This window comes from Heterodontus francisci, unplaced genomic scaffold (assembly GCF_036365525.1).
Source record: "Heterodontus francisci isolate sHetFra1 unplaced genomic scaffold, sHetFra1.hap1 HAP1_SCAFFOLD_1111, whole genome shotgun sequence".
Taxonomy (NCBI): Eukaryota; Metazoa; Chordata; class Chondrichthyes; order Heterodontiformes; family Heterodontidae; genus Heterodontus; species Heterodontus francisci.
In genome coordinates this window covers 46,929-74,871 of record NW_027142303.1, presented here as the reverse complement: position 1 = coordinate 74,871, position 27,943 = coordinate 46,929, and the positions used below count along the sequence as shown (strand labels likewise).

General features: G+C 54.6%; 1 protein-coding gene across 1 annotated transcript; it reads right to left on the bottom strand.

Annotated features, from left to right (window-relative positions):
- Nucleotides 1-1,390: 1,390 nt before the first annotated feature.
- prcc (proline rich mitotic checkpoint control factor) lies at nucleotides 1,391-27,943 on the bottom strand. Its single transcript, XM_068028498.1, has 7 exons — nucleotides 27,512-27,943; nucleotides 24,342-24,386; nucleotides 22,208-22,819; nucleotides 15,389-15,478; nucleotides 11,819-11,962; nucleotides 11,111-11,176; nucleotides 1,391-1,991 (listed from the first exon to the last, which is right to left on the bottom strand). Exons 1-7 carry the CDS (start codon nucleotides 27,941-27,943, stop codon nucleotides 1,905-1,907), a joined length of 1,476 nt encoding a protein of 491 aa, XP_067884599.1. The 3' UTR covers nucleotides 1,391-1,904.

Genomic DNA, 27,943 nt, shown 5'->3' with positions numbered 1-27,943 from the left:
GAGAGAAGTGGTGCAGGCACACAGAAGAAAACTGCATTTATATAGCAACTTGAACAGAGTAAACCGCCCCAAGGAACGTCAAACAAAAATTTGACCCTGAGCCACAGAAAGATATTCGGGACAGGTGGCTAAAAGCTTGGTCAAAAAGAGGTTGGTTTTAAGGAGTGTCTTAAAGGAGGAGAGGGGGAGAGAGAGAGAGGTGGAGAGGTTTAGGGAGGGAATTCCAGAGCTTAGGGCTCCCGGGCAGCTGAAGGCACGGCCGCCAATGGTGGAGCGATGGGAATCGGGGGATGGGCGAGAGGCCGGAATTGGAGGAGTGCAGAGATCTCGGAGGGGCTGGAGGAGGTGACAGAGATAAGGAGGGGGGTGAGGAGGCCAGGGAGGGATTTGAAAACGAGGATGAGAATTGTAAAATGGAGGCGTTGCCGGACTGGGAGCCGGTGTAGGTCAGCGAGCGCAGGAGGGGGTGATGGGTGAACGGGACTCGGTGTGAGTTAAGACACGGGGGGGGGGGGGCAGCAGAGTTTGGGATGAGTGCCAGTTTACAGTGGGGAGAATGTGGGAGCAACAGGAAAGAGTGAGCTTGAACACAAACTCTGCTGAAGTCAGTGAGGGTTTAAATTTCGGGATGCGCAGTGAGATCAGGTCGAAGGCAGTGTCGGCTGTTGAGTGAAAATATCTGGACTCTGCTCTGTTGAAAATCGACTGCCCCTTCAGACACACTGCAGCCCACAATCACATCCCCCTCTGGGGTTAACCCACATGGCGACTACCTTGACACCCACATTTGGACTGGCTGCATCGAATTGCCGTTTGACGCCCAAAGGTTGGCCATTTTGAGCGGGCGTCCCCATTCCAACCCCAGCCCCCACCACCACCTCCTGCAGTGTCTTCAATCCAACTTGCTGGCAGACAGAGGTCGCCACCCCATAAACCTCAGCCCTGGGGTAAAAGGACCACCTGCTCTCTGCCCAAGGGAGGGGGTGAGAGAGCGTGCCACTCGCCAACTCCTGGCAGCGCAGGGGGTTGCCCGCAGGCTGACTCACCCTGACTGCCCTCACCACCTCGGAGAGCCGGCACAGGCACGATGGGCCGAACGGACTCCTCCTGTGCTGGATCATTGAGATTCTCTCTGTCGCCAAGCGCTCGGTGTTGCACCTGCCAGCACGGCTCCAGCTCAACATTCGACAAAGCTTCCCTCCGGACTCCACGCAGATCAAACCCCTTCCGAAGACCCACCCTTGGGATCGATCGGGGTGCTGGCCAAGTGCTCAGCCCCTGGAACCGACACAATAATTCAAACTTTCAATGCCCCGAGAGCAAGTTTTTCTTGCGTTAAGTAAGACTCTTTGGGAGAGAGAGCAAACAAAAACCACGAGAACAAAAGCTGGCCACTGATGAGTGTGTAATGACACTTTTAACTAAAGTTCACCATTCCTCCAGTAAGGTTCTTTATACAAATATTACGACTGTACAACTTTAGATGATCATGCTGAGTGACGTTACCATGGCAGCTAGTCCCCATAATGCAGCTGCCCTAAACATAGAAAACACAGCTCCGCCCCCATTGCACCCCATTGTTAATTTTTTTTTTTAAAAAACACACACACACACACCAAGTAGAACTTTACAACTGAACGGTTCCTGGGACACCACTTACGAGTGGGGAGATGGACGCCGGTCAGTCCCTCGTGCTATCGATGGCTCTTGGCGTCAAGGTCGGCCATCTTGTTGGCGTCTCTGCCTGGCTCCCGTTCGACCGCCAACAAGCCGACTCCCAAACACGCAGCTGAGACAATCCTCAGGCTTCACCCCCCCACCCCCCACCCCGTCCCCGCTGCGGACACCCACCCCCCCCACCCGAGTCTCCCAACACCATGGGTGCTGGCCATTGTCTCTGCGTCTTAGAAGCCGTACTTGGCCTGGGTCTGCCGTTTGGTCAGGCGGTTATCGGACCACGCGTTCTTCAGCTCCAGCTCCCGCTCCTTGGCCTTGGGAAGAAGTCAGACGGCAAAATATTATTCGCCGGTAGGGGCGGATTAGAGTAAACCAGGTCCTTCAATGACACACACACACAGACACACAGAGCAGCGCCTTCCTCAGCTCTGAAAAGACAACAACTTGCATTTATATACCAACTTTAACGTAATAAAACATAAACCACTTTTTATCAAACAAAATGTGACACTGAACTATGTTAAGGGGATATTAGGACTGGTGATGAAAAGCTTGGTCAAACAGGTCAGTTTTAAGGTGCACCTTAATGGGGAGAGAGACGGAGGGGGAGAGAGAGAGAGAGAGAGAGAGACGGGGAGGGAGAGAGGGAGAGAGAGAGAGACGGGGAGAGAGAGAGGGAGAGAGAGAGAGACGGGGGGAGAGAGAGGGAGAGAGAGAGAGACGGGGGGGAGAGAGAGGGAGAGAGAGAGAGACGGGGGGAGAGAGAGGGAGAGAGAGAGAGACGGGGGGGGAAGAGGGAGAGAGAGACGGGGGGGGGAAGAGGGAGAGAGAGACGGGGGGGGGAAGAGGGAGAGAGAGACGGGGGGGGAAGAGGGAGAGAGAGACGGGGGGGGAAGAGGGAGAGAGAGACGGGGGGGGAAGAGGGAGAGAGAGACGGGGGGGGAAGAGGGAGAGAGAGACGGGGGGGGAAGAGGGAGAGAGAGACGGGGGGGGGAAGAGGGAGAGAGAGACGGGGGGGGAAGAGGGAGAGAGAGACGGGGGGGGAAGAGGGATAGAGAGACGGGGGGGGGAAGAGGGAGAGAGAGGGGGGGAAGAGGGAGAGAGACGGGGGGGGAAGAGGGAGAGAGAGACGGGGGGGAAGAGGGAGAGAGAGACGGGGGGGGGAAGAGGGAGAGAGAGACGGGGGGGGAAGAGGGAGAGAGAGACGGGGGGGGGAAGAGGGAGAGAGAGACGGGGGGGGAAGAGGGAGAGAGAGACGGGGGGGGAAGAGGGAGAGAGAGACGGGGGGGGAAGAGGGAGAGAGAGACGGGGGGGAAGAGGGAGAGAGAGACGGGGGGGGAAGAGGGAGAGAGAGACGGGGGGGGAAGAGGGAGAGAGAGACGGGGGGGGAAGAGGGAGAGAGAGACGGGGGGGGAAGAGGGAGAGAGAGACGGGGGGGGGAAGAGGGAGAGAGAGACGGGGGGGGAAGAGGGAGAGAGAGACGGGGGGGAAGAGGAGAGAGACGGGGGGGAAGAGAGAGAGAGACGGGGGGGAAGAGAGAGAGAGACGGGGGGGAAGAGAGAGAGAGACGGGGGGGAAGAGAGAGAGAGACGGGGGGGAAGAGAGAGAGAGACGGGGGGGAAGAGGAGAGAGAGACGGGGGGGAAGAGGGAGAGAGAGACGGGGGGGGAAGAGGAGAGAGAGACGGGGGGGGAAGAGAGAGAGAGACGGGGGGGGAAGAGAGAGAGAGACGGGGGGGGAAGAGGAGAGAGAGACGGGGGGGGGAAGAGAGAGAGAGACGGGGGGGGAAGAGAGAGAGAGACGGGGGGGAAGAGAGAGAGAGACGGGGGGGAAGAGAGAGAGAGACGGGGGGGAAGAGAGAGAGAGACGGGGGGGAAGAGAGAGAGAGACGGGGGGGGAAGAGAGAGAGAGACGGGGGGGGGAAGAGAGAGAGAGACGGGGGGGGAAGAGAGAGAGAGACGGGGGGGGAAGAGAGAGAGAGACGGGGGGGAAGAGAGAGAGAGACGGGGGGGAAGAGAGAGAGAGACGGGGGGGAAGAGAGAGAGAGACGGGGGGGAAGAGAGAGAGAGACGGGGGGGAAGAGAGAGAGAGACGGGGGGGAAGAGAGAGAGACGGGGGGAAGAGAGAGAGACGGGGGGGAAGAGAGAGAGAGACGGGGGGGAAGAGAGAGAGAGACGGGGGGGAAGAGAGAGAGAGACGGGGGGGAAGAGAGAGAGAGACGGGGGGGAAGAGAGAGAGAGACGGGGGGGAAGAGAGAGAGAGACGGGGGGGAAGAGAGAGAGAGACGGGGGGGAAGAGAGAGAGAGACGGGGGGGAAGAGAGAGAGAGACGGGGGGGAAGAGAGAGAGAGACGGGGGGGAAGAGAGAGAGAGACGGGGGGGAAGAGAGAGAGAGACGGGGGGGGAAGAGAGAGAGAGACGGGGGGGAAGAGAGAGAGAGACGGGGGGGAAGAGAGAGAGAGACGGGGGGGAAGAGAGAGAGAGACGGGGGGGAAGAGAGAGAGAGACGGGGGGGAAGAGAGAGAGAGACGGGGGGGAAGAGAGAGAGAGACGGGGGGGAAGAGAGAGAGAGACGGGGGGGAAGAGAGAGAGAGACGGGGGGGAAGAGAGAGAGAGACGGGGGGGAAGAGAGAGAGAGACGGGGGGGAAGAGAGAGAGAGACGGGGGGAAGAGAGAGAGAGACGGGGGGGAAGAGAGAGAGAGACGGGGGGGAAGAGAGAGAGAGACGGGGGGGAAGAGAGAGAGAGACGGGGGGGAAGAGAGAGAGAGACGGGGGGGAAGAGAGAGAGAGACGGGGGGGAAGAGAGAGAGAGACGGGGGGGAAGAGAGAGAGAGACGGGGGGGAAGAGAGAGAGAGACGGGGGGGGGGAAGAGAGAGAGAGACGGGGGGGGGGAAGAGAGAGAGAGACGGGGGGGGGAAGAGAGAGAGAGACGGGGGGGGGAAGAGAGAGAGAGACGGGGGGGAAGAGAGAGAGAGAGACGGGGGGAAGAGAGAGAGAGACGGGGGGGAAGAGAGAGAGAGACGGGGGGGAAGAGAGAGAGAGACGGGGGGGAAGAGAGAGAGAGACGGGGGGGAAGAGAGAGAGAGACGGGGGGGAAGAGAGAGAGAGACGGGGGGGAAGAGAGAGAGAGACGGGGGGGAAGAGAGAGAGAGACGGGGGGGGGGGGGCGAGAGAGAGAGACGGGGGGGGGGGCGAGAGAGAGAGACGGGGGGGGGGGGCAGAGAGAGAGAGACGGGGGGGGGGCAGAGAGAGAGAGACGGGGGGGGGGCAGAGAGAGAGAGACGGGGGGGGGGCAGAGAGAGACGGGGGGGGGGCAGAGAGAGAGAGACGGGGGGGGGGCAGAGAGAGAGACGGGGGGGGGGTGGGGAGAGAGAGAGAGACGGAGGGGGGGTGGGGAGAGAGAGAGAGACGGGGGGGGGGTGGGGAGAGAGAGAGAGACGGGGGGGGGGGGGGGGGAGAGAGAGAGACGGGGGGGGGGGGAGAGAGAGAGACGGGGGGGGGGGGGAGAGAGAGAGACGGGGGGGGGGGGGAGAGAGAGAGACGGGGGGGGGGGGGGAGAGAGAGAGACGGGGGGGGGGGGGAGAGAGAGAGACGGGGGGGGGAGAGAGAGAGAGAGAGACGGGGGGGGGGGAGAGAGAGAGAGAGAGACGGGGGGGGGGGAGAGAGAGAGAGAGAGAGAGAGAGAGAGAGAGAGACGGAGACGGGGGGGGGGGGGGGGGGGGGAAGAGAGAGAGAGAGAGACCCAGAGAGACTCAGAGAGCCAGAGACTCAGAGACCCAGAGACCCAGAGAGACCCAGAGAGACCCAGAGACCCAGAGAGACCCAGAGACCCAGAGAGACTCAGAGAGCCAGAGACTCAGAGAGCCAGAGAGACTCAGAGACCCAGAGAGACTCAGAGACCCAGAGAGACTCAGAGACCCAGAGAGACTCAGAGACCCAGAGAGACTCAGAGACCCAGAGAGACTCAGAGACCCAGAGAGACTCAGAGACCCAGAGAGACTCAGAGACCCAGAGAGACTCAGAGACCCAGAGAGACTCAGAGACCCAGAGAGACTCAGAGACCCAGAGAGACTCAGAGACCCAGAGAGACTCAGAGACCCAGAGAGACTCAGAGACCCAGAGAGACTCAGAGACCCAGAGAGACTCAGAGACCCAGAGACTCAGAGAGCCAGAGACTCAGAGAGACAGAGACTCAGAGAGACAGAGACTCAGAGAGACAGAGACTCAGAGAGACAGAGACTCAGAGAGCCAGAGACTCAGAGAGACAGAGACTCAGAGAGACAGAGACTCAGAGAGACAGAGACTCAGAGAGACAGAGACTCAGAGAGACAGAGACTCAGAGAGACAGAGACTCAGAGAGACAGAGACTCAGAGAGCCAGAGACTCAGAGAGCCAGAGACTCAGAGAGCCAGAGAGAGAGGATAGAGGATTAGGGAGGGAATTCCAGAGCTTCGGGCCCCAGGCAGCTGCAGGCACAGCCGCCAATGGTGGAACGATGGGAATAGTGGGGGGGGGGGGTGGTGGGCGAGAAGCCGGAAATGGAGCAGGGCAGAGATCTCGGAGGGTTGGAGGGGCTGGAGGAGGTGACAGAGATAGGGAAGGGTTGAGAAGGCCATGGAGGGATTTGAAAACAAGGATGAAAGTTTTAAAAACAGTTTTGCTTAACCGAGAGCCAATGAGGGTTGGCGAGCACAGGGGATGATGGGTGAACGGGACTCGGTGTGAGTTAGGACACAGGGGAAGCAGAGTTTTGGATGAGCTGAAGTTTACGGAGGGTAGAATGTGGGAGACCAGCCAAGAGTGTGTTGGAATAGTCAAGTCTAGAGGTAACGAAGACATGAATGAGGGTTTCAGCAGATAAGCTGAGGCAGGGGTGAAGTCGGGGCGATGTTACGGAGGTGGAAGTAGGGGGTCTTAGTGATGGCACAGATACACTCATCTCAGGTTCAAAAATGACACCAAGACAAGCAGGGTTCGAGAACCACAAACCCTCTCCAAACACAATTGTGTTCTGACAATGGGTTAACAGAAGGAATAACCAAAGTCCCTGCCCCCCAGCCCCTTTGTATCCCCTCTGCTATGAGGGGAATGGAGGGTATAGCTTAGATCGGAGGTTAGGGTCAGTGTTGAAAACAGAGGTTGGATTGCACTTGGGGAGGTGAGATATTACACTTGATGGGCTTAGTTGTAGCAGTGCAGACGGAAGAGTGGGAATGGGAATTTATGGGGGAGGGGGGCAGAATCCCCAGGGCACTGTGCCCACTCCCCGACAGAGGGAGAAACTGGGCAAGCATCACCAATGCTGTGCTCGATCTTGCCAATGTAAAGGAAAGCACACCGTGAGCACGTGAATGCACAAAATTGGATCAGAGGATGTAGCTGCTTACTGTCATCTCCCAGAGAGTGTCGGAGCAGGAGGAGGCCATTCAGCCCCTTCAGCCTGTTCCACCCCTCAGGTAGACCAAGGCTGATCGATATCTGAACTCCATTTCCCTGCTTGGTTCCATAACGCCTAATACTCTATCAGTCTCCGTTTGGAAATTTCCCCACCAGCCTCGACAGTTTTTTCGGGGGAGAGTGTTCCAGATTTCCCACTCCCCTTTGTGTGAAGAAGCGCTTCCTGACATCACCCCCTGAACGGCCTGGCTCCAATTTTAAGGTTCTGCCCCCTTGTTCTGGACTCCCCCTCCCCCCCCCCCTCCCCCCACCAGAGGAAATAGTTTCTCTCTATCGACCCGATCGAATCCTTTAATCATCTTAAACCCCCTCGATTAGATCACCCCCTTAATCTTCTACACTCGAGGGGAATACAAGCCCAGTCTGTGTGACCTGTCCTCCTAATTTAACCCTTTCATCCCCAGGATCATTCTGGTGAATCTGCTCTGCACCCCCTCCAAGGACAATATCTCCTTCCGGAGGTGCGGGGCCCGGAACTGAATGCAATTACAGGATGTGTGTGTTTGGCATCCCAGACAATGGAGTTAAGAGGTAAATATTCAGGTTTTGTACTTGCTATCAGTGGCTTGGGTTTTTTTTTTTTTAAATTCATTTCTGGGATGTGGGTGTCACTGGCCAGGCCAGCATTTATCGCCCATCCCTAATTGCCCCTTGAGAAGGTGGTGGTGAGCTGCCTTCTTGAACTGCTGCAGTCCATGTGGGGTAGGTATACCCTCAGTGCTGTTAGGGAGGGAGTTCCAGGATTTTGACCCAGCGACAGTGAAGGAACGGCCGATATAGTTCCAAGTCAGGATGGTGTGTGGCTTGGAGGGGAACTCGCAGGTGGTGGTGTTCCCATTCATCTGCTGCCCTTGTCCTTCTAGTTGGTAGAGGTCGCGGGTTTGGAAGGTGCTGTCTATGGAGCCTTGGTGAGTTGCTGCAGTGCATCTTGTAGATGGTACACACTGCTGTCACTGTGCGTCAGTGGTGGAGGGACTGAATGTTTGTAGATGGGGTGCCAATCAAGTGGGCTGCTTTGTCCTGGATGGTGTTGAGCTTCTTGAGTGTTGTTGGAGCTGCACCCATCCAGGCAAGTGGAGAGTATTCCATCACACTCCTGACTTGTGCCTTGCAGATGGTGGACAGGCTTTGGGGAGTCAGGAGGTGAGTTACTCACCACAGGATTCCGAGCCTCTGACCTGCTCTTGTAGCCACGGTATTTATGTGGCTACTCCAGTTCAGTTTCTGGTCAATGGTAACCCCCAGGATGTTGATAGTGGGGGATTCAGTGATTGTAATGCCATTGAACATCAAGGGGAGATGGTTAGATTCTCTCTTGTTGGAGATGGTCATTGCCTGGCACTTGTGTGGCGTGAATGTTACTTGCCACTTATCAGCCCAAGCCTGGATATTGTCCAGGTCTTGCTGCATTTCTACACGGACTGCTTCAGTATCTGAGGGGTTGCGAATGGTGCTGAACATTGTGCAATCATCAGTGAACATCCCCACTTCTGACCTTATGATTGAAGGAAGGTCTTTGATGAAGCAGCTGAAGATGGTTGGGCCTCGGACATTACCCTGAGGAACTCCTGCAGTGATGTCCTGGAGCTCAGATGATTGACCTCCAACAACCACAACCATCTTCCTTTGTGCTAGGTATGACTCCAACCAGTGAAGAGTTTTCCCCCTGATTCCCATTGACTCCAGTTTTGCTCGGGCTCCTTGATGCCATACTCGGTCAATTGCTGCCTTGATGTCAAGGGCAGTCACTCTCACCTCACCTCTGGAGTTCAGCTCTTTTGTCCATGTTTGAACCAAGGCTGGAATGAGGTCAGGAGCTGAGTGGCCCTGGTGGAACCCAAAATGAGTGTCACTGAGCAAGTTATTGCTCAGCAAGTGCCGCTTGATAGCACTGGAGTGTGCAAAGCCTGTGATAGTGGTGGTGAATTCTCAATTCAGGTACTGGAGCTCTCTGTATAACTGGCCGCTCGAGAATGGATTGAGCTCCTTGGGTGCCGCAGTTTTGAAGTCTCTGCAGAGATGAAGGAATGGGTGAAGTTTTCTACCATTGACCCATCCACCGAGTTTCTGTTGGGGGCTGGTGTTCGTGGGGGAGGATAATAAAAAAACAAAGCAACTGACGAAAAGAAGATGGACACACCCGTCACTAAGAGGGACTTCAGTCGTTGGGGCCGCAGTCACCTCATCAGCTAGAATCTAGTGTCCCCTCCATAATGTCCTGTCCACTCTGTCACCACTTGTGCCAGAGTTGGGAGAGCTGTCCAACAGACGAGTGAAGCAACAGCCTGACAGTCATACTCATGGAAACATAGCTTACAGACAATGTCCCAGACACCGCCATCACCATCCCCGGCTACACCCTGTCCCACTGGCAGAAGGTGGTGGAACAGTGGTATACAGTTGGGAGGGAGTTGCCCTGGGAGTCCTCGACATCAACTCTGGACCTCATGAAGTCTCTTGGCATCAGGTCAAACATGGGCAAGGAAACCTCCTGCTGATTACCACCTACCACCCTCCCTCAGCTGATGACTCAGTACTCTTCCGTGTTGAACACCACTTGGAGGAAGCACTGAGGGTGGCAAGGGCACAAAATGTACTCTGGGTGGGGGATTTCAATGTCCATCACCAAGAGTAGCTCGGTAGCACCACTACTGACCGAGCTGGCCGAGTCCTAAAGGATGTAGCTGCTAGACTGGGTCTGCAGCAGTCAGTGAGGGAACCAACGAGAGGGCAAAACACGCTTGACCTCTACCTCCACTGCACAGTCCTTGAGGAGATGAAGACCAGTCTGCAATCTGTAGTCTCATGGCCTGGCATATCCCCCACTATACTATTGCCTTCATGCCAGGAGATCAACCCTGGTTCAATGAGGAGTGCAGGAGAGCATGCCAGGAACAGCACCAGGACATCACTGCAGGAGTTCCTCAGGGTAGTGTCTGAGGCCTAACCATCTTCAGCTGCTTCATCAATGACCTTCCTTCAATCATAAGGTCAGAAGTGGGGATGTTCGCTGATGATTGCACAATGTTCACCATTCGTGACTCCTCAGATACTGAAGCAGTCTGTGTAGAAATGCAGCAAGACCTGGACAATATCCAGGCTTGGGCTGATAAGTGGCAAGTAACATTCACGCCACACAAGTGCCAGGCAATGACCATCTCCAACAAGAGAGAATCTAACCATCTCCCCTTGATGTTCAATGGCATTACAATCACTGAATCCCCCACTATCAACATCCTGGGGGTTACCATTGACCAGAAACTGAACTGGAGTAGCCACATAAATACCGTGGCTACAAGAGCAGGTCAGAGGCTCGGAATCCTGTGGTGAGTAACTCACCTCCTGACTCCCCAAAGCCTGTCCACCATCTGCAAGGCACAAGTCAGGAGTGTGATGGAATACTCTCCACTTGCCTGGATGGGTGCAGCTCCAACAACACTCAAGAAGCTCAACACCATCCAGGACAAAGCAGCCCACTTGATTGGCACCCCATCTACAAACATTCAGTCCCTCCACCACTGACGCACAGTGACAGCAGTGTGTACCATCTACAAGATGCACTGCAGCAACTCACCAAGGCTCCATAGACAGCACCTTCCAAACCCGCGACCTCTACCAACTAGAAGGACAAGGGCAGCAGATGAATGGGAACACCACCTGCAAGTTCCCCTCCAAGCCACACACCATCCTGACTTGGAACTATATCACCGTTCCTTCACTGTCGCTGGGTCAAAATCCTGGAACTCCCTCCCTAACAGCACTGTGGGTGTACCTACCCCACACGGACTGCAGCGGTTCAAGAAGGCAGCTCACCACCACCTTCTCAAAGGGCGATTTGGGATGGGCAATAAATGCTGGCCTGGCCAGCGACGCCCACATCCCACGAATGAATTTAATAAAAAGTAAGTTTGGTGCTGGAGTGCCAGGGTTTAGCGATGTGCTCCCACGCCCATGGGACACCGCGGGTGCCACTCACCTGGTGAATCAGGTAGGTGATCTGGTGCTTGCGCCGCTGCTGGCTTGTCGGCTGCTCGCCTCGTTTCTATAAAAAAAAACCCGAAGAATTAAAATCACCGTTACCAATTCATCCAGTCTCTTAACAAATCCGGGTAAATCCCAAGTGCAGGCCGAAGAACTGCTTCTCCTGGTGAACGCGGCCGGGAATCCACAGTTCAATTTTTCCATTTAAAAATCAGTGTTGCTTCCATCGGAGGGGAGAAACAGGGAGCAAGGGTGAGTGGTATCTTAAACAGACCCCACTCCATACCCGCCCAGTGAAGCCCTTGCCGGGGGGGGGGGGGGGGGGGGGGGGGTGGCAGGAACCTTCCTGCTCTCTACGCCTCAGCTTTCAAAAGGATTATGGAATTAATGCAGGCAGGTGGGATGAGTATCGAGATGGGCATTGCGGTCAGCATGGACGCGGTGGGCCGAAGGGCCCTATCGCAGACGTAGGAGTAGGCCATTCAGCCCATCGAGCCTGCTCCTTAAAACCGACCTCTTTGACCGAACCTTTGGTCGTCTGTCCCCTAATATCTCCTTACATGGCTCAGGGTCAGATTTTGTTCGATGATGCTCCTGTGAAGCACCTTGGGGATGTTTTACGATATTAAAGGCACTATATGAATGCACGTGGGTGGATGATTTCCCCTGTAGGGGGGGTCAGGTGACTCCGTGCTCACTGTACCTTGCTGAATGATTTCATATCCTTCTCCTCGGACAGTGATTTCATTAACCACTGCTGTGAGCCACTCAGCTGATCATCTCCTTTAATCTCCACAAAGCTCACTTCCTCCTTGCCACGGTTTCTTTTGCCCTGAAGCCTCTTGAACTGAAAATAAAAGAGAGAAGCACAGCGATGAACCGCACCCCCATGCCACGTCAATATGGAAGATAAACGCTCCCGGTCCGTTGTGGGAGACGGGGCCGAAATGATGGGCTCAAACCTCTCGCCCTTTCTCCACACCGTACCAGACATCGAGCCTCCAGCACAGAAACAGGCCATTCGGCCCATCTGCTCCGTGCTGGTGTCTAAGCTCCACACGAGCCTCCTCCCACCCCCTCTTCATCTCACTCTATCCCCATAACCTTCTCTTCCTTTCTCCCTCACGGGTTTATCCAGCTTCCCCCTTAAATGTATCTCTGCTATTCCCCTCAACCACTCCCTGTGGTAGCGAGTTCCACATTCTCACCACTCTCTGGGAGAAAGAAGTTTCTCCTGAATTCCCTATTGGATTTATATTGATGGCCCCCTAGTTCCAGTCTCCATCCCGCACAATTCCATACACAAAATGGCTGCTCCCAGACCAGCACCTTAAAGTGTAACAGGCAACACGAGATGTTGATGCACGTTATTTACCCGACAACTTTACCTCACATGGAAGCTTGGCATTGGACTGTGCCAGAGCTGGAAAAGCTGAACTGCTCGGAACAGCGACCCTTGTGCTTGGCTCACGACAGTTGGCTTTGGTCCAAGTGCTGACCTCTGAACCCAAAGTCCTTTCAAAGACTGTCCGATCCCTGGGGACAAAGCTGGTCACAAATACCACGGCGGGTCAGTGCGACGCCGTGTCAGTTCTGAAGAAGGGTCACTGACCCGAAACGTTATAACTCTGCTTCTCTCTCCACAGATGCTGCCAGACCCGCTGAGGATTCCCAACACTTTTAGTTTTTATTTCTGACTTCCAGCTGCAGCGTTTCGCTTTTGCACAGTGTCAGGTCAGTTCTCTCGCCTCTGAAGTCGAAACAGCGCGGCTTCCAGTCCCCCACCCCCCAGTGCCGTTACTGAGGGAGTGCTGCGCTGCCGGAGGTGCCGTCTTTCGGATGAGACATCAAACCGAGGCCTCGTCTGCCCCCTCAGGCGGATGTAAAAGATCCCACGGCTGCCGTTGGAAGAGGAGGGATGTTTCCCCCGACGAATAAGCCAATGACCAAAAACATCATTACTCATTGCTTTCAGTGCCATTTGTGGGAGCTTGCTCTGCACATGGTGTTTGCCTGCATGCAGGACAGGGGATACACTTCAAAAGTACTTCATTAAAAGAGCTGAAGCATGCCCCGGGGATGTGACGGGTGCTACAGGAATGCCAGTTCTCCTTTCCAGGAGAAGGCCGAACAAGCAGCGACTTCCCCGCGTGCGTTTGGGACGTGCCAGTGGTGGCCACGTCATCTTTCAATACTACGGATGCAGGAAATGTGAAATAAAGACAGTGAGTGCTGGAAACACTCAGGTCAGGCACCGTCTGTGGAGAGACAAAGGGTTCGCGATGACCTTGCGGCAGAACTGGGAAAGGGGCGAGAGGCGCGACAGGGCTTTTGAGTAAATACGAAGGCAGGGAAAGCGGACCAGTGGGGTGGGGTGGGGAGAAAGAACCAAAGGGGTAGGTCCCAGAGGGTGTGGACGCTCAATCATTGAGCACGTTCAAGACAGAAATCGATAGATACCTGGATACTAATGAGATCAAGGGACACGGGGATACTGTGGGAATGTGACGCGGAGGTAATCAGCCACAATCTGATGGGACGGCGGAGCAGGCTCGATGGGCTGAATGGCCTACCCCTGCTCCTACGTCTGCGATAGGATCAGAGAGATTAAATGACAGAAAGGGGACGGTAATGGGACAAGTAAATGAAGATGTGTCGGGAGGAGGTGTACACGGTAATAGCAGGCACTAATGAGCCCTTCCTGCCGAAAAATACAGCAGCAGAGAGGACGATCTCAAATCGTTGAACTCAAAGCTGAGTGCGGAAGGCAGTGAAGCGCCTAATCGAAAGAGGAGGCGCAGTTCCTCGAGCTTCTGTTGAGATTCCCTTGTTACAGTACAAGAGGCCGTGGACAGAGATGTCAGAGTGGGAGTGGGAGATTAAGCTTGCGGACTGAAGGGAGTTGTTCCGCAAAGGGATTACCCAGTCTGCGGTGGGCCCGCCCGAGCGTCGAGGAGAGCGCATCGCCAGCCGTGAACACAGCGTACGGAATTGACAGAAGCACAAGTAAATCGCCGTTTCGCCTGCAAAGCGGCGTTCGGAGCCCTGGTCGGTGGGAAGGGAGGTGGTGAAAAGGCATCTCCCGCGCTTGCCTGCAAAAGGGGGCGGGTGTTGGGAGAGTGGGCCAGGAAGCCAGGGAGGGAACGGTCCCTTCGCAATAGCCGACTCTGCCTGCAGCACGACATTGAGGAGGAACCGTCACTCGAAACGCAACCGAGAGCTCGCGAAATCAGAGCTGCTGGTCGGCGGCTAGCCCTTGGACCAGCGTGTCCGCACCGGTAAATCGGCACGGGCTCCAGAGACCAGACTCACTGCAACTGAATGATTGCTCCCCGAGGAGCTGGGCGGAGCTGCCCACCACTCTCACAAGGCTTTGAAATGCACACTCCTTACAGTACCTGGGACATTTTAACTGATGAGCGATGGGGAGCAGAACGAGGAACAGATCGGACTCACTGGGGACAAAAGGTTCAGCTCATCTGAAGGATCAGCCCCACCTACCGCCGTGGCTCTGTCTGAGTGGGGAGCGTCTACAAGCAGACCAAACGGACCGGTGAATCGTCTCTGGTCTGTCGTGTTTGTACTTTTGCTCACACGCGCGCTCACCATCTCTCCCCGCACCCCCTCAACACTTCATTTTTGATATTTGCGGTCGGTCGGGTTTTGAACCCTTCAACGCGAGGAGTTGGTAACGGTGTCAGTACGTGCGACTGGCTGAACGATGATCAACCCAACCGTCTCTCAGCCGCTGCCTCTTGCTTAACAATTGAAAAGACAGCGATCAAAAGGCATGACAACATTAGGTTGTCTGTGGCTGAGAGGGCCGTGATGTCTGGAGCCTTGTTTCGCTCACTCCACTATCGACCTGTCAGGCGGGTGTTTGGGTAACCCAGTACAAAGAGCAACGAGCTGTTTAAATTGGCAACTGCTGTTTTAGAAGAGGTCGTGCCTCCTGCTTATCTTTCTGTCTAGGCTGCTGTCTAACCACAGGCTAAAAGGCAGGCAGGAAAAGAACCTGGGCCCACAGCGTCCTGGATTAGAGAACTGTCATAATACAGCACAGGCTGTTCGGCCCATTCCCCACTGCCCCTGGTTCTGTCTCAATGAATAAGCTCGACATCTATTCTCAATTGCCTGCCTTTTCCCTGTTCGACCCTGTGCTGGCTCTTCGAAAGAGGGATCCAATAAGTCCCACCCCCCCCGCACTCCCCCCACCACTCTGCAAATGTCTCCTCTCAAACTATACATCCAACTGCCTTTCAACGACACTTACTGCTTCATCATTCATGAACGTGTTCAACTCCTCTTCTGCAGCTGGAGCCGGAGCCGGGTCCGGGGTCTGGTAGTAATTGCTGTAGTAGTCCTGCAAATAGACGGGAAGACTAGTCAGTAACGGCAGAATGTGAAGAGCTAACAGGCTGCAGTAATCAAGTCACAGGTAGAAGGATCATAGGAACAGGAGCAGGCCATTCAGCCCATCGAGCCTGCTCCCCCATTCAATATGATCATGGATGATCATCCACTTCAATGCCTTTTCCCCACACTATCCTCATATCCCATTATGTCATTTGTATTTAGAAATCTGTCAATCTCCACTTTAAACATACTCAATGACTGAGCTTCCACAGCCCTCTGGGGTAGAGAATTCCAAAGATTTACAACCCACTGAGTAAAGAAATTTCTCCTCATCTCTGTCCTAAGTGGCTTCCCCCTTATTTTGAAATTGTGTCCCCTGATTCCAGACTCCCCAACCAGGGGAAACATCTTACCTGCATCTACCCTGTCTATCCTTTTAAGTATTTTGTAGGTTTCAATGAGATCACATCTCACTGTACAGAATACAGGCCCAGTTTCCCCAATCTCTCCTCATAGGACAGTCCCACCATCCTGGGAACAAGTCTGATGAACCTTCATTGCACTCCCTCTATGGCAATAATATCCTTCCTAAGGTAAGGGGACCAAAACTGCACACAGTACTCCAGTTATAGACTAACCGAAGTTCAATACAATTGAAGCAAGACTTCACTACTCCTGCACTCAAATCCTCTTGCGATAAAGACTAACATCCCATTAGCCTTCCTAACAGCTTGCTGCACCTGCATGTCAGCTTTCAGTGACTCATTGACAAGGACACCCAGGTACATCTACACTTTCTAAATTCTTACCATTTAAGAAATACTCTGCACGTCTGTTCCTCCTCACATTTTTTCACATGATGTTCCATCTGCCACGTTCTTGCCCACGCACCAAGTCTGTCCAAATCCCCTTGAAGCCACTTTGCATCTTCCTCACAGCCCACGTTCCCACCTAGTTTTGTGTCATCCGCAAACTTGGAAATACAACATTTGGTCCCCACATCCAAATCATTGATATGTATTGTGAACAGCTGGGACCCAAGCACTGATCCCTGCGGTAACCCACTAGTCTCAGCCTGCCAACTCGAGAATGACCCGGTTATTGCCTGCTCTGTTTTCTGCCTGTTAACCAATCCTTAATCCACACCAGTATATTACCTCCTATCCCATGCACTTCGATTTTACTAACCAACCTCCTGTGGGCTGGTGCGTCTCTATGCCAGTAACTGTAGCCTGTCTGGAGGCACTGACTCCTGGTGCAGTGCGGGGCTGGACAATCAGATCAACTGGGATAGTCTCAGTGCAAAAGGATTAAAGGGGGTGGAATTCTTAAAATGCATACAAGAGAGCTTTTTGAGCCAGTAAGTAGAAAGTCCTACAAGAGAAGGGGCAGTGCTGGACTTAATCCTAGGGAATGAAGCCAGACAACTGGTAGAACTGTCAGTGGGGGTACATTTCGGGGATAGTGACCATAACTCTAAGATTTAAGGTAGTTATGGGAAAGGACAAAAATGGACCGAAAATAAAGGTACTGAATTGGGGGAAGGCCGATTTTAAGATGATAAAACAGGATCTGGCCAAAGTGGACTGGGAGCAGCTACTTGTAGGAAAGTCGATACCAGAATAGTGGGAGTCATTCAAAGAGGAAAGAGTGAGTGTTCAGAGCCAACATGTACCCGTTATGGTGAAGGGTAGGACCAACAAGTCTAGGGAACCCTGGATGTAAAAAAAAAAGGAGGCTTATGGCAGATTCAGAGTGCTGACAACAGCGGAAGCATTAGAGGAGTATAGAAAGTGTTTGGGGGGTACTTCAAAAAGTAATTGGGAGAGCGAAGAGGGGACATGAAAAAAACACTGGCGGGCAAGATAAAGGAAAATCTTAAGGCGATTTGTAAGTATATTAAGGGTAAGAGGATAACCAGGGAAAGAGTGGGCCCATTAGGGACCAAAGTGGCAATCTGTGTGTGGAGCTGGAGGACAAAGATGAGGTTTTAAATGATTATTTTTCATCTGTGTTCACTATGGAGAAGGACGATGTCGGTGTAGAGATCAGGAAGGGGGATTGTGATATACTTGAACATATTAGCATTGAAAGGGAGGAGGTATTAGCTGTTTTAGTGGGCTTAAAAGTGGATAAATTCCCAGGTCCAGATGAGATGTATCCCAGGCTGTTGTGAGAGGCAAGGGAGGAGATAGCAGGGGCTCTGACACAAATTTTCAAATCCTCTCTGGCCACAGGAGAGGTACCAGAGGATTGGAGGACAGTGAATGTGGTACCATTATTCAAGAAGAGTAGCAGGGATAAAACAGGAAATGACAGGCCGGTGAGTCTAACATCAGTGGTAGGGAAAATATTGGAAAAAATTCTGAGGGACAGGATTAATCTCCACTTAGAGAGGCAGGGATTAATCAGGGATAGTCAGCATGGCCGCGTCAGGGGGAGATTGTGTCTAACTAACTTGATTGAATTTTTTGAGGCAGTGACAAAATGTGTAGGTGAGGGTAAAGCAGTTGATGTAGTCTACATGGACTTCAGTAAGGCTTTTGATAAGGTCCCACATGGGAGATTGGTGAAGATCCATGGGATCCAGGATAATGTGGCAAATTGGATGCAAAATTAGCTTCGTGGCAGGAGGCAGAGGGTGATGGTCGAGGGTTGTTTTTGTGAGTGGAAGCCTGTGACCAGTGGTGTACCGCAGGGATCGGTGCTGGGACCCTTGCTGTTTGTAGCGTACATTAATGATTTAGACGTGAATATAGGAGGTATGATCAGTAAGTTCGCAGATGACACGAAAATTGGTGGTGTCGTAAATAGTGAGGAAAGCCTTAGATTACAGGATGATATAGCTGTACTTATCCAGAGATCACTGAAGGCAGCAGCACAGGTAGATAAGGTGGTTAGGAAGGCATATGGGATACTTGCCTTTATTAGCCGAGGCATAGAATATAAGAGCAGGGAGGTTATGATGGAGCTGTATAAAATGCTAGTTAGGCCACAGCTGGAGTACTGTGTACAGTTCTGGGCACCACACTATAGGAAGGATGTGATTACACTGGAGAGGGTGCAGAGGAGATTCACCAGGATGTTGCCTGGGCTGGAGCATTTCAGCTATGAAGAGAGACTGAAAAGGCTAGGGTTGTTTTCCTAACACCAGAGAAGGCTGAGGGGGGACCTGATTGAGGTATACAAAATTATGAGGGGCATTGATAAGTTAGATAGGAAGAAACCTTTTCCTTTAGCGGAGGGGTCAATAACCAGGGGGCATAGATTTAAGGTAAGGTGCAGGAGGTTTAGAGAGGAGTTGAAGAAAAAAATTTTCACCCAGAGGGTGGCTGGAATCTGGAACGCACTGCCTGAAGAGGTGGTAGAGGCCGGAACCCTGACAACATTTAAGAAGTATTTAGATGAGCACAGTGGGATAAGTTAACCGCACGTGAGTATGTCGAGCTGTGGCTCACTGGGTCTCTCTCTCTCCCATCAGAGTCAGAGGGCTGTGGGTTCAAGTCCTGCTCCAGAGATTTGAGCTCCATAACCCAGGCCGACGCTCCCAGTGCCAGTACTGAGGGAGTGCCGCACTGTCGGAGGCACCATCTTTCGGATGAGACGTTAAACCGAGGCCCCTGTATGCCCTCTCGGGTGGATGTAAAAGATCGCACAGTGGTGGGGTGTGGGAGCTCTCCCCTGGGGTCAATATTCATCCCTTAACAAGCATCACTAAAAAAACAGCTGATCTGGGTCATTATCACATTGCTGCACGTGGGATCTTGCTGTGCATAAATTGGCTAGAGGTCCTGAGATGCTGATAAAAGTAGCATTGGAGGGTGGGGGAGATGAGGAAACGTAGTTGTGACACGGAGGAGGCCATTCGGCCCCTCCGAGCCTGCTCCGCCACTCACTGAGATTGTGGCTGACCTGTATCGAAACCCCCATCTGCTCGTCTCAGCTCCATATTCTCCTGGTACCCTTTACCCAACAGGCGCCGCAGAAATGCAATTCACAAACTCAGGAGGCCTCACAGCCAATGGGGCACTTCTCCTGAAGTGCAGTCACTGTTGTATTGCAGGAAAGGCGGCGGCCATTTCGCGCACAGCAAGATCCCACACACACAGCAATGCAATCATGATCGGTCCATCTGTTTTTTTTTTAAAGTGGTGTTGGGCGAGGGATAAACATTGGGCCCCGGACGGCACCTCCGACAGCGCGGCACTCCCTCAGCTCTGGTACTGGGGCTGTCCACCTGGATTACGGGGCTCGAGCCTCTGCAGTGGGGTCCCGAACCCACAACCTCCTGACTCAGACACTGACCCAGGGCCGACTCCCCCCCCCCCCCCCCCCCCCCCCAACCCCCTCCTGCACGAGCTGGTGCTGACTGCAGCGATTAATATTCCCCCAAGACTCAGTGAAGCAGTCAGACAGCAAAGCTCACGGCGAGAGCAAGGGCGGTACTGGGGTCAGCCGAGAAGCACTGCAGGAGGGACAACCTGCCAGCAGTGCCCGCACATCGGCCTCAAAACGGACACCACTGATGTCTCGCAGACTTTGGCTGCACACGTCAACTGACAATGCCTCCGGACATTACTGCGAGCAAATACTCTGAGCTCTCCCATCTGGCAGTCAATTGATACCACAGCAGGATTGAACAGGGGAATGCACTAAAGTGAGCAATGCGTGGAATGTGGAATTACCAGTCTCCCCCATCCCCTCCACTGACCCTTGCCTATTTCATCACTTCCACAGTCTTCAGAGTATTTATTCATTCACAGAGCTGTCACTCAACCTTCCAAATTGCAAACACACACTCAGTCGAGGGTGGGCAGCATCTGACCAATCAAACACAGGAGGCGGCCGTTTGCCCTCTGGCTCTAGATCCTTCCGCCAATGGGAACAGTTTCCCCCTATCTACTCTGTCCAGACCCCTCGCGGTTTTGAACACCTCTATCAAATCTCCTCTTAATCTTTTCTTCTCTAAGGAGAGCAGCCCCAGCTTCTCCAATCTATCCACGTAACTGAAATTCCTCATCCCTGGAACCATTCCCGCGAATCTATTCGGCACTCAAATACCTTCGCATACTTTCCGAAAGCACAGCGCCCAGAATTGCACACAATACTCCAGTTGAGGCCGAACCACAACTTTTGTTTTTGTACTCTCTGCCTCTATTTATAAAGCCCGGGATCCCGTGCGATTTATTAACCACTTTCGCAACCTGCCCTGCCACCCTGAATGGTTTGTGCACATATACCCCCCCCCCAGGTCCCTCAACTCCTGCACCCCCTTTCGAATTGTATCCTTTATTTTATATTGCCTTTGCTCGTTCTTCCTACCACAATGCATCACTTCACACTTGATTCAATTTCATCCACCACTTGTCCGCCCATTCCACCAGCCTGTTTATGCCCCTCTTGAAGTTTATCACTGTCCTCCTCACAGTTCACAATACTTCAGTTTCGTATCATCGGCAAATGTTGAAATACACCCAAGTCCAGGTCATTAATATATCTCAGCATCCTACCATTTATCATGTATCCCCTTCTCTGGGTTTCCCTCCCTGAATACATGACCTCACACCTCTCCAGCTTGAACTTCATTTGCCACTTCTCTGCCCACCTGATCAGTCCATTGATATCTCCCTGCGTTCGACAGCTTTCTTCCTCACGAGCCATCACACGGCCAATGTGTGTACTGTTTACAAACTTCTTCATCATGCCCCCTTACATTTCAGTCTAAATCATGGATATATACACCACAAACAAGAAGGGACCCAGTACTGAGCCCTGCAGAACCCTACTGGAAAGAGAAACCCCTTTCCCCGGAGAGTGGCGAGAATGTGGAACTCACTACCACAGGGAGTGGTTGAGGGGGAATAGCGGAGATACATTTAAGGGGGAAGCTGGATAAACGCATGAGGGAGAAAGGAATAGAAGGATATGGGGATAGGGGGAGATGAAGAGAGGGGGGGGTCGGAGGAGGCTCGTGTGGAGCAGAATCACTGTCTAAACAGCATGATTTGACACTGTAAATTCAGCGTCATTCCACGGAAAGCAAGGACGGCTCTGTGAAACCCTCAACATCACTCAGAGCTCCAAGTCCCAGAGTCAGACTTGTCACTGCTCCCTGACCCTCCAGACGTATCAGCATCCACTTGAAGCAAAGTTATGCCAGAACGCGCACACTATTCTAAATCCAGCCTGAGCACGGCTCAGGACAGGGGTACAATGCCCCCATTCCATCAGACGCTCGAGATATTATTCGATTGGCACAACAGCTTTGCACGTGCCAGAACAATCATAGCCATTCGTTCCAAAGCAGGGTTACCTCCGCAGCACGTGCTAGCTCCTTCTTCTTGTACATACATTGAGGACGGAACATTCCGAACAGGAAGAGGCCATTCAGCCCCTCAAGCCTGTCCTTCCCCGTTCAATCAGATCATGGCTGACCTGTATCTTCAATCCATCTCCCCGCCTTGGTTCCAATAAGCCCCTTATCCAACACTGCAAGTGTCGGCTTTAATTCCATGCTCAAGCCTCAGGAGTGGGACTGGACCCGAGCGAGAGCACTACCCATGGGCACCGTACACTTACGAAATAAACCCCGACAGAACTTAAAGCAGAAATGAATGACAATCGAGCAATAGATTAGAAGAGAGTTGTGTGGTCAGGCCCCAGGACCAGCATACCCTGGTTCCTCACCTCCTGAGTACGTAACACCGGCTCAGCGCTGCCACTCTTTTCCACTGACCTGGTAATATTCACTCTGCTCGGTGCCCTGCGTGCGAAAGTCCGCGTACTGGCTGCTGAACTCCGGCCCAGGAGTGGCAGGGGAGCTGCTGGCCGCCGGGAAGCTGCCGTCGCTTCCAGACGAGACGCTCCTGTTGAACTCCAACGGGGCGTCGGCGGGGTTCAGGGGGTCGGGGGGCTCGCCCGGCACGCCGGGGGCGGGCGCCGGCACCTGCGGCAGTGGCGCGGGCAACGGGCCCTCCGCCGCCAGGCCGCCGGCAAAGAGCTCAGTCCTGGCGCCCAGCGGCGGCTCCTTGTCGGGGAGGGAGAAGAAGCTGACCTCCCCGCCCTGGGCCGCCTCCTCTTCCTCCTCCTCGTCGTCGCTCGCCTCCTCGTTCATGATGTGCTTGGCCAGCTGCTTGGCGGCGTTCTTCGACGCGGCCTTGATGGCGGACGGCGAGGGCGTGGTGGTGATGGTGGCTCTCGACGCCACACTGGACTGGGCGGCGGGTTGGCCAGCTGACCTCTGTGCCTTGGCGAAGGAGTAGGGCAGCAGGGTGCGGTTGGTCTCCTTCACGGTCAGATGCCTGGGCTGTGGCAGGAGGGCAGACAGGCCCACACCGGGCCCCGAACTCTGGAAAAAAAAAACAAAAAGGCAGAGGAGAGGGGAGCAAGTGAAACACAGATCTTGCCAAGGGTCGGGAAACAAAGGAACAGATGGTCGTAACACACTGCTCAAATACGCCCAAAATAAAGGAGACAAAATTTATACTCAGCATCTATAACACTTAATCCAACCAGATGGTCACCCATGGAGAGGAATTAATGCCCCTTTTGAAAGTTGCAGCACTAATACACTAACAAATCCAAAAAAATAGTCGTTCGGTAGTACAGAAGTTGAGTATTGCTGAAAATAGAGACATGTTGTCGAAGCATTCCGCCTTGCACTCATCAGGACAATCCGCAAGAATAACCAATATAAGGGAAAACGGCAACTTATACTGCATGAGAAGAGAGTTCATGCATTCTCCATGGCAACGCCTCTACCAATCAGAGTTCACTTGCCAACCAGTCAGCACTCTCTTCTCATGCAGCATAAGTTTTCCCTTACATTGGTTATTCTTGCGGATTGTCCTGATGAGTGCAAGGCGGAATGCTTCGACAACATGTCTCTATTTTCAGCACTACTCAAATTCTAAAATCTTTAAAAGGGAACTTAGTGAATGAAAATGCGGTGAGACGTCTGGGGGGGGCGACGATACAGGCACAGTCGCAGCTGCAGAAGAGAGACAGGCAGGCAGCCAGGCCGAATGGCCCACTTGACCACCCGCTTTCCACCCCCCCCCCCTCACCCCCGCCGACTGGCCAACAATCAGCAACAAGAGACTGAAGCGTAGCCAGAAACTGAGGAGCAGCCCCCTCAAATAATGAAAGGCGGGCTGCAACCTCGCACACCCCACACGGATGCGAAACACGGACTCCTTGAGGCCGCGGAAATTACAGTCCACTGCACAGGACCTGCGCGTGCAACCCCCTCCATACCAAATCCCGAATGACAAAACCTCCATCTATCACAGATTAGTGTTAAACATATATTAATTGTATGCAGGTGGTGAGTATTAACTGGGGATACACTTGTGCCCCTAGATATAGGAACAGACAAACTGTGGCAGTTGGATTAGGAGGTGCATGCTTGGAATGTGTATCTCTGTAAATAAAGGCTGATAAAAGTGTGTAAAGATTGGCTCCAGTTCCATCCTCCATCACATCGCCTTTTGGAGTATAACATGGTCACAGATAATGATTGCCGAAAGGTGAAGCTAAAAAAATAAAACTTGTCAGATGGGAAATGAGCGGTCAGCAGACACTGTATTTCCCAGTGCTGGGAAGACCTTGATCGCCTAACGCTGCTCCTTGGTATAGATCGTTCCCGCTGGATGGACACGGCGGCTACAACAGAGTGGAACAGGGTCACCCCGCCCTCCCCCAGATGTTAACTAGCACCATTGCGCCAACGTTATCGTACATTGCGTGGGGGCTTTTAAAGCCACGAGCTGCTCCTACAACTCAATTCCCCCCCCCCCACCCCTCGGACAGCCAGGGAGCTCCCCCCCCAACACCCGCCTCCAGAGTGTCGCTCGGTATAAAGCACCCACCTGACTCGTTTTCTTCTGAACTGGTTCCTCATCATCAGAGTCCCACTGAAACACAAATGGGAATAACAATCAAATAAATTAAATGCTCATTTCTCGCCGTTACTGTTTGCGGGATCTGGCTGTGCACAAACTAGCGGCCACCTCCGTCTACCTGACAACAGTGACACTTCCAAAGTTGGCTGTGAAGTCGTTTGAAGGATTGGGCATCGTTAAAACAGACATGAAAGAACCCACAGCAGCATCTCATTGACGACTGTCTAATGCGTCTTACAAGGAGTCAACATTCAAATGTTTGGGGAGCGCCTTGGGGGTGCCCTGAGGTTCTGAAAGGCGCTAAACAAATGCAAATCCGGAAGGACGTCCCACCCAGTTTCCCGATAGGGCTAGCTCCAAAGAGAGCAGCATAAAAACTGCACAAAAGCGGAAGCTTTCATCAGTTCAGTGATTTCTAATTGATCACACACCAGCAGAATGTCCTCAGCCAGTCCTGGGCATTAGGAAAACCAAGGGCGGGTACCTTCTCCAAGATTGGGACACCCACTCCTTCAGCGCCTGGGGACCAGATACACATCAAATCCCGGGACGAGACCATATTGGAGGAGCTCCCACGCAAAAAAATACAAGGCCCCGTAACATAACATTGCTGGACGCCCCCTCTTCCCCCGCAAGCATTCAAGAGTCAAGTCCCTCGCACAAAAAAAAAACAGCCTTCGCCCACACCCTGAATAAAATAAAAGAGTTCTTATGTAGTGCTTTTCAAAGAAGAAATTGCCCCAACGCAATTGGGGAAGTGGAAAGTGAAGACTTAATAGAGTCAGCCGTGGCACAGTGGTAGCACGTTAGAAAGAGTCGCAGTTGCGCAGGACCTGGGATTTTGCGCTGGGACGGACAACGGAACCGGCAGCGATCACCGTCATCACTCGTCTGAAACTGGCAGCGACGTTTGGAGTCCGCACATGCACAGAACGGAAATCCAGAGGTTGCTGTCAATCGTCCGACACTTCTCCACAGGGTGCGCTGTTACTCCCTCCCCCCAACACCCCCCCGCCACCTGAGCTTGCGATAAATTAGAAATCACTGAACTGTTGAAAAATTCCACTTTTATGCAGTTAGTCACCTTGTGAAAACGCTTGAAAAAGTTGCACCCTTGTTGAATGAAGTGCAGCTGGCCTTTTAACTAATTTACTGCTGAACAACCTCTCTGGCCTTGAAAACCTCATTTTATACTTCTGGAGTGTCACATTTTTCCACGATAATAGGACACAAATGATTGGGCCGTACACAGATGGAAAACAATGGGGGGCGGGCGGCCCATTGAAAAACTCGAAACAGAAGTAGATTTGTGTTAGATAAGGGTATTAAGGGATATGGAGCTGAGTTACAGATCAGCCAGGATCTAAATGACTGTGGGGAGGAAGGCGACATTCCAGAAAGATAAAATTAGATTTTCAGGGCCAGAGAGGTTGTTCAGCAGTAACTCTGAAGTTAGCACCCCGTTAAATGGCCAGCTACATACCTCATTCAAAAAATGCAATTTTTTCCAGCACGACTAACTGCATAAAAGTGGAGACTTTCATCAGTTCAGTGATTTCTAATTGATCACAATCTTGTAGGGGGGGTGGGCGGTAGAGGAACTTCAACAGCATGCAGGATGACTGACAGCAACTTCTGGATTTCTGTGTTATGCTGTGCATATGCCGTCTCCAAACGTCGCTGCCAGTTTCAGACGAGCAATGACGGTGGTTGCAGACATTCCAGGCCCTGGGGAAATGTAACAGTTTCGGGCTGGTAATTCACAGGGACAAAACAGAATACGCAGATGCTGCAAATGTGGAACGAGCGAGTGAGAGGGGGGCAGGGGAGGAGGGAGCGAGCGGGGGAGGGGAGGAGGGAGCGAGCGGGGGAGGGGGGGGGGAGCGAGCGGGGGAGGGGGGGGGAGCGAGCGGGGGAGGGGGGGGGAGCGAGCGGGGGAGGGGGGGGAGCGAGCGGGGGAGGGGGGGGAGCGAGGGGAGCGAGCGGGGGAGGGGGGGGAGCGAGCGGGGGAGGGGGGGGAGCGAGCGGGGGAGGGGGGGGAGCGAGCGGGGGAGGGGGGGGAGCGAGGGGGGGAGCGAGCGGGGAAGGGGGGGGAGCGAGCGGGGGAGGGGGGGGAGCGAGCGGGGGAGGGGGGGGAGCGAGCGGGGGAGGGGGGGGAGCGAGCGGGGGAGGGGGGGGAGCGAGCGGGGGAGGGGGGGAGCGAGCGGGGGAGGGGGGGGAGCGAGCGGGGGAGGGGGGGAGCGAGCGGGGGAGGGGGGGGAGCGAGCGGGGGAGGGGGGGAGCGAGCGGGGGAGGGGGGGGGAGTGAGTGGGGGAGGGGGGGGGAGTGAGTGGGGGAGGGGGGGGAGTGAGTGGGGGAGGGGGGGAGTGAGTGGGGGAGGGGGGGGAGTGAGTGGGGGAGGGGGGGGAGTGAGTGGGGGAGGGGGGGGAGTGAGTGGGGGAGGGGGGGGAGTGAGTGGGGGAGGGGGGGGAGTGAGTGGGGGAGGGGGGGGAGTGAGTGGGGGAGGGGGGGGGAGTGAGTGGGGGAGGGGGGGGGAGTGAGTGGGGGAGGGGGGGAGTGAGTGGGGGAGGGGGGGGAGTGAGTGGGGGAGGGGGGGAGTGAGTGGGGGAGGGGGGGAGTGAGTGGGGGGGGGGAGTGAGTGAGTGGGGGGGGGGAGTGAGTGGGGGAGGGGGGGGGAGTGAGTGGGGGAGGGGGGGGAGTGAGTGGGGGAGGGGGGGGAGTGAGTGGGGGAGGGGGGGGTGAGTGGGGGAGGGGGGGGTGAGTGGGGGAGGGGGGGGGAGTGAGTGGGGGGGGGGGGGAGTGAGTGAGGGGGGGGGGGGAGTGAGTGGGGGAGGGGGGGGAGTGAGTGGGGGAGGGGGGGGAGTGAGTGGGGGAGGGGGGGGAGTGAGTGGGGGAGGGGGGGGAGTGAGTGGGGGAGGGGGGGGTGAGTGGGGGAGGGGGGGGAGTGAGGGGGGGGGGGAGTGAGTGGGGGAGGGGGGGGGAGTGAGTGGGGGAGGGGGGGGGAGTGAGTGGGGGAGGGGGGGGAGTGAGTGGGGGAGGGGGGGGAGTGGGGGAGGGGGGGAGTGGGGGAGGGGGGGGAGTGGGGGAGGGGTCAGTCGGGGGGTCAGTCCCCCCCCCCTCCCCGCTGCCTCTCTGACCTGCAGCTCCGGGGCGCTGATCTGAACCGGTTCTCCGCTGCTCCGCTTGTGTCCCCGGGCCCGGCCCACGGACAGGCCGCTCCTCCCGGACAGGGCGTGGGTGAGGGCCTGGGCTCCGGGGCCGGCGGGAAGCGGCTCCCCGGCTCCAGCCCCGGCCCCGGTTTCGCCCTCACTCTCATCGCTGCTGCCGTAAGCCACCAGCGACATGGCGGCGGCTCGGCTCAGAGCTCGGCCGCCATCACAGCAGCATCCACACAGCCAACACAGCGGGGCATCCTGGGATACTGGAGGACCGGTGACATCATGCTTGCTGGGACGCTGGAGGACTGGGGTCACATTGCATGCTGGGATACTGGAGGACTGCCGACATAGTGCATGCTGGGAACATAGGAGCAAGAGTCGAGCATCAGCATGTGGAACCTGCTCCACCAT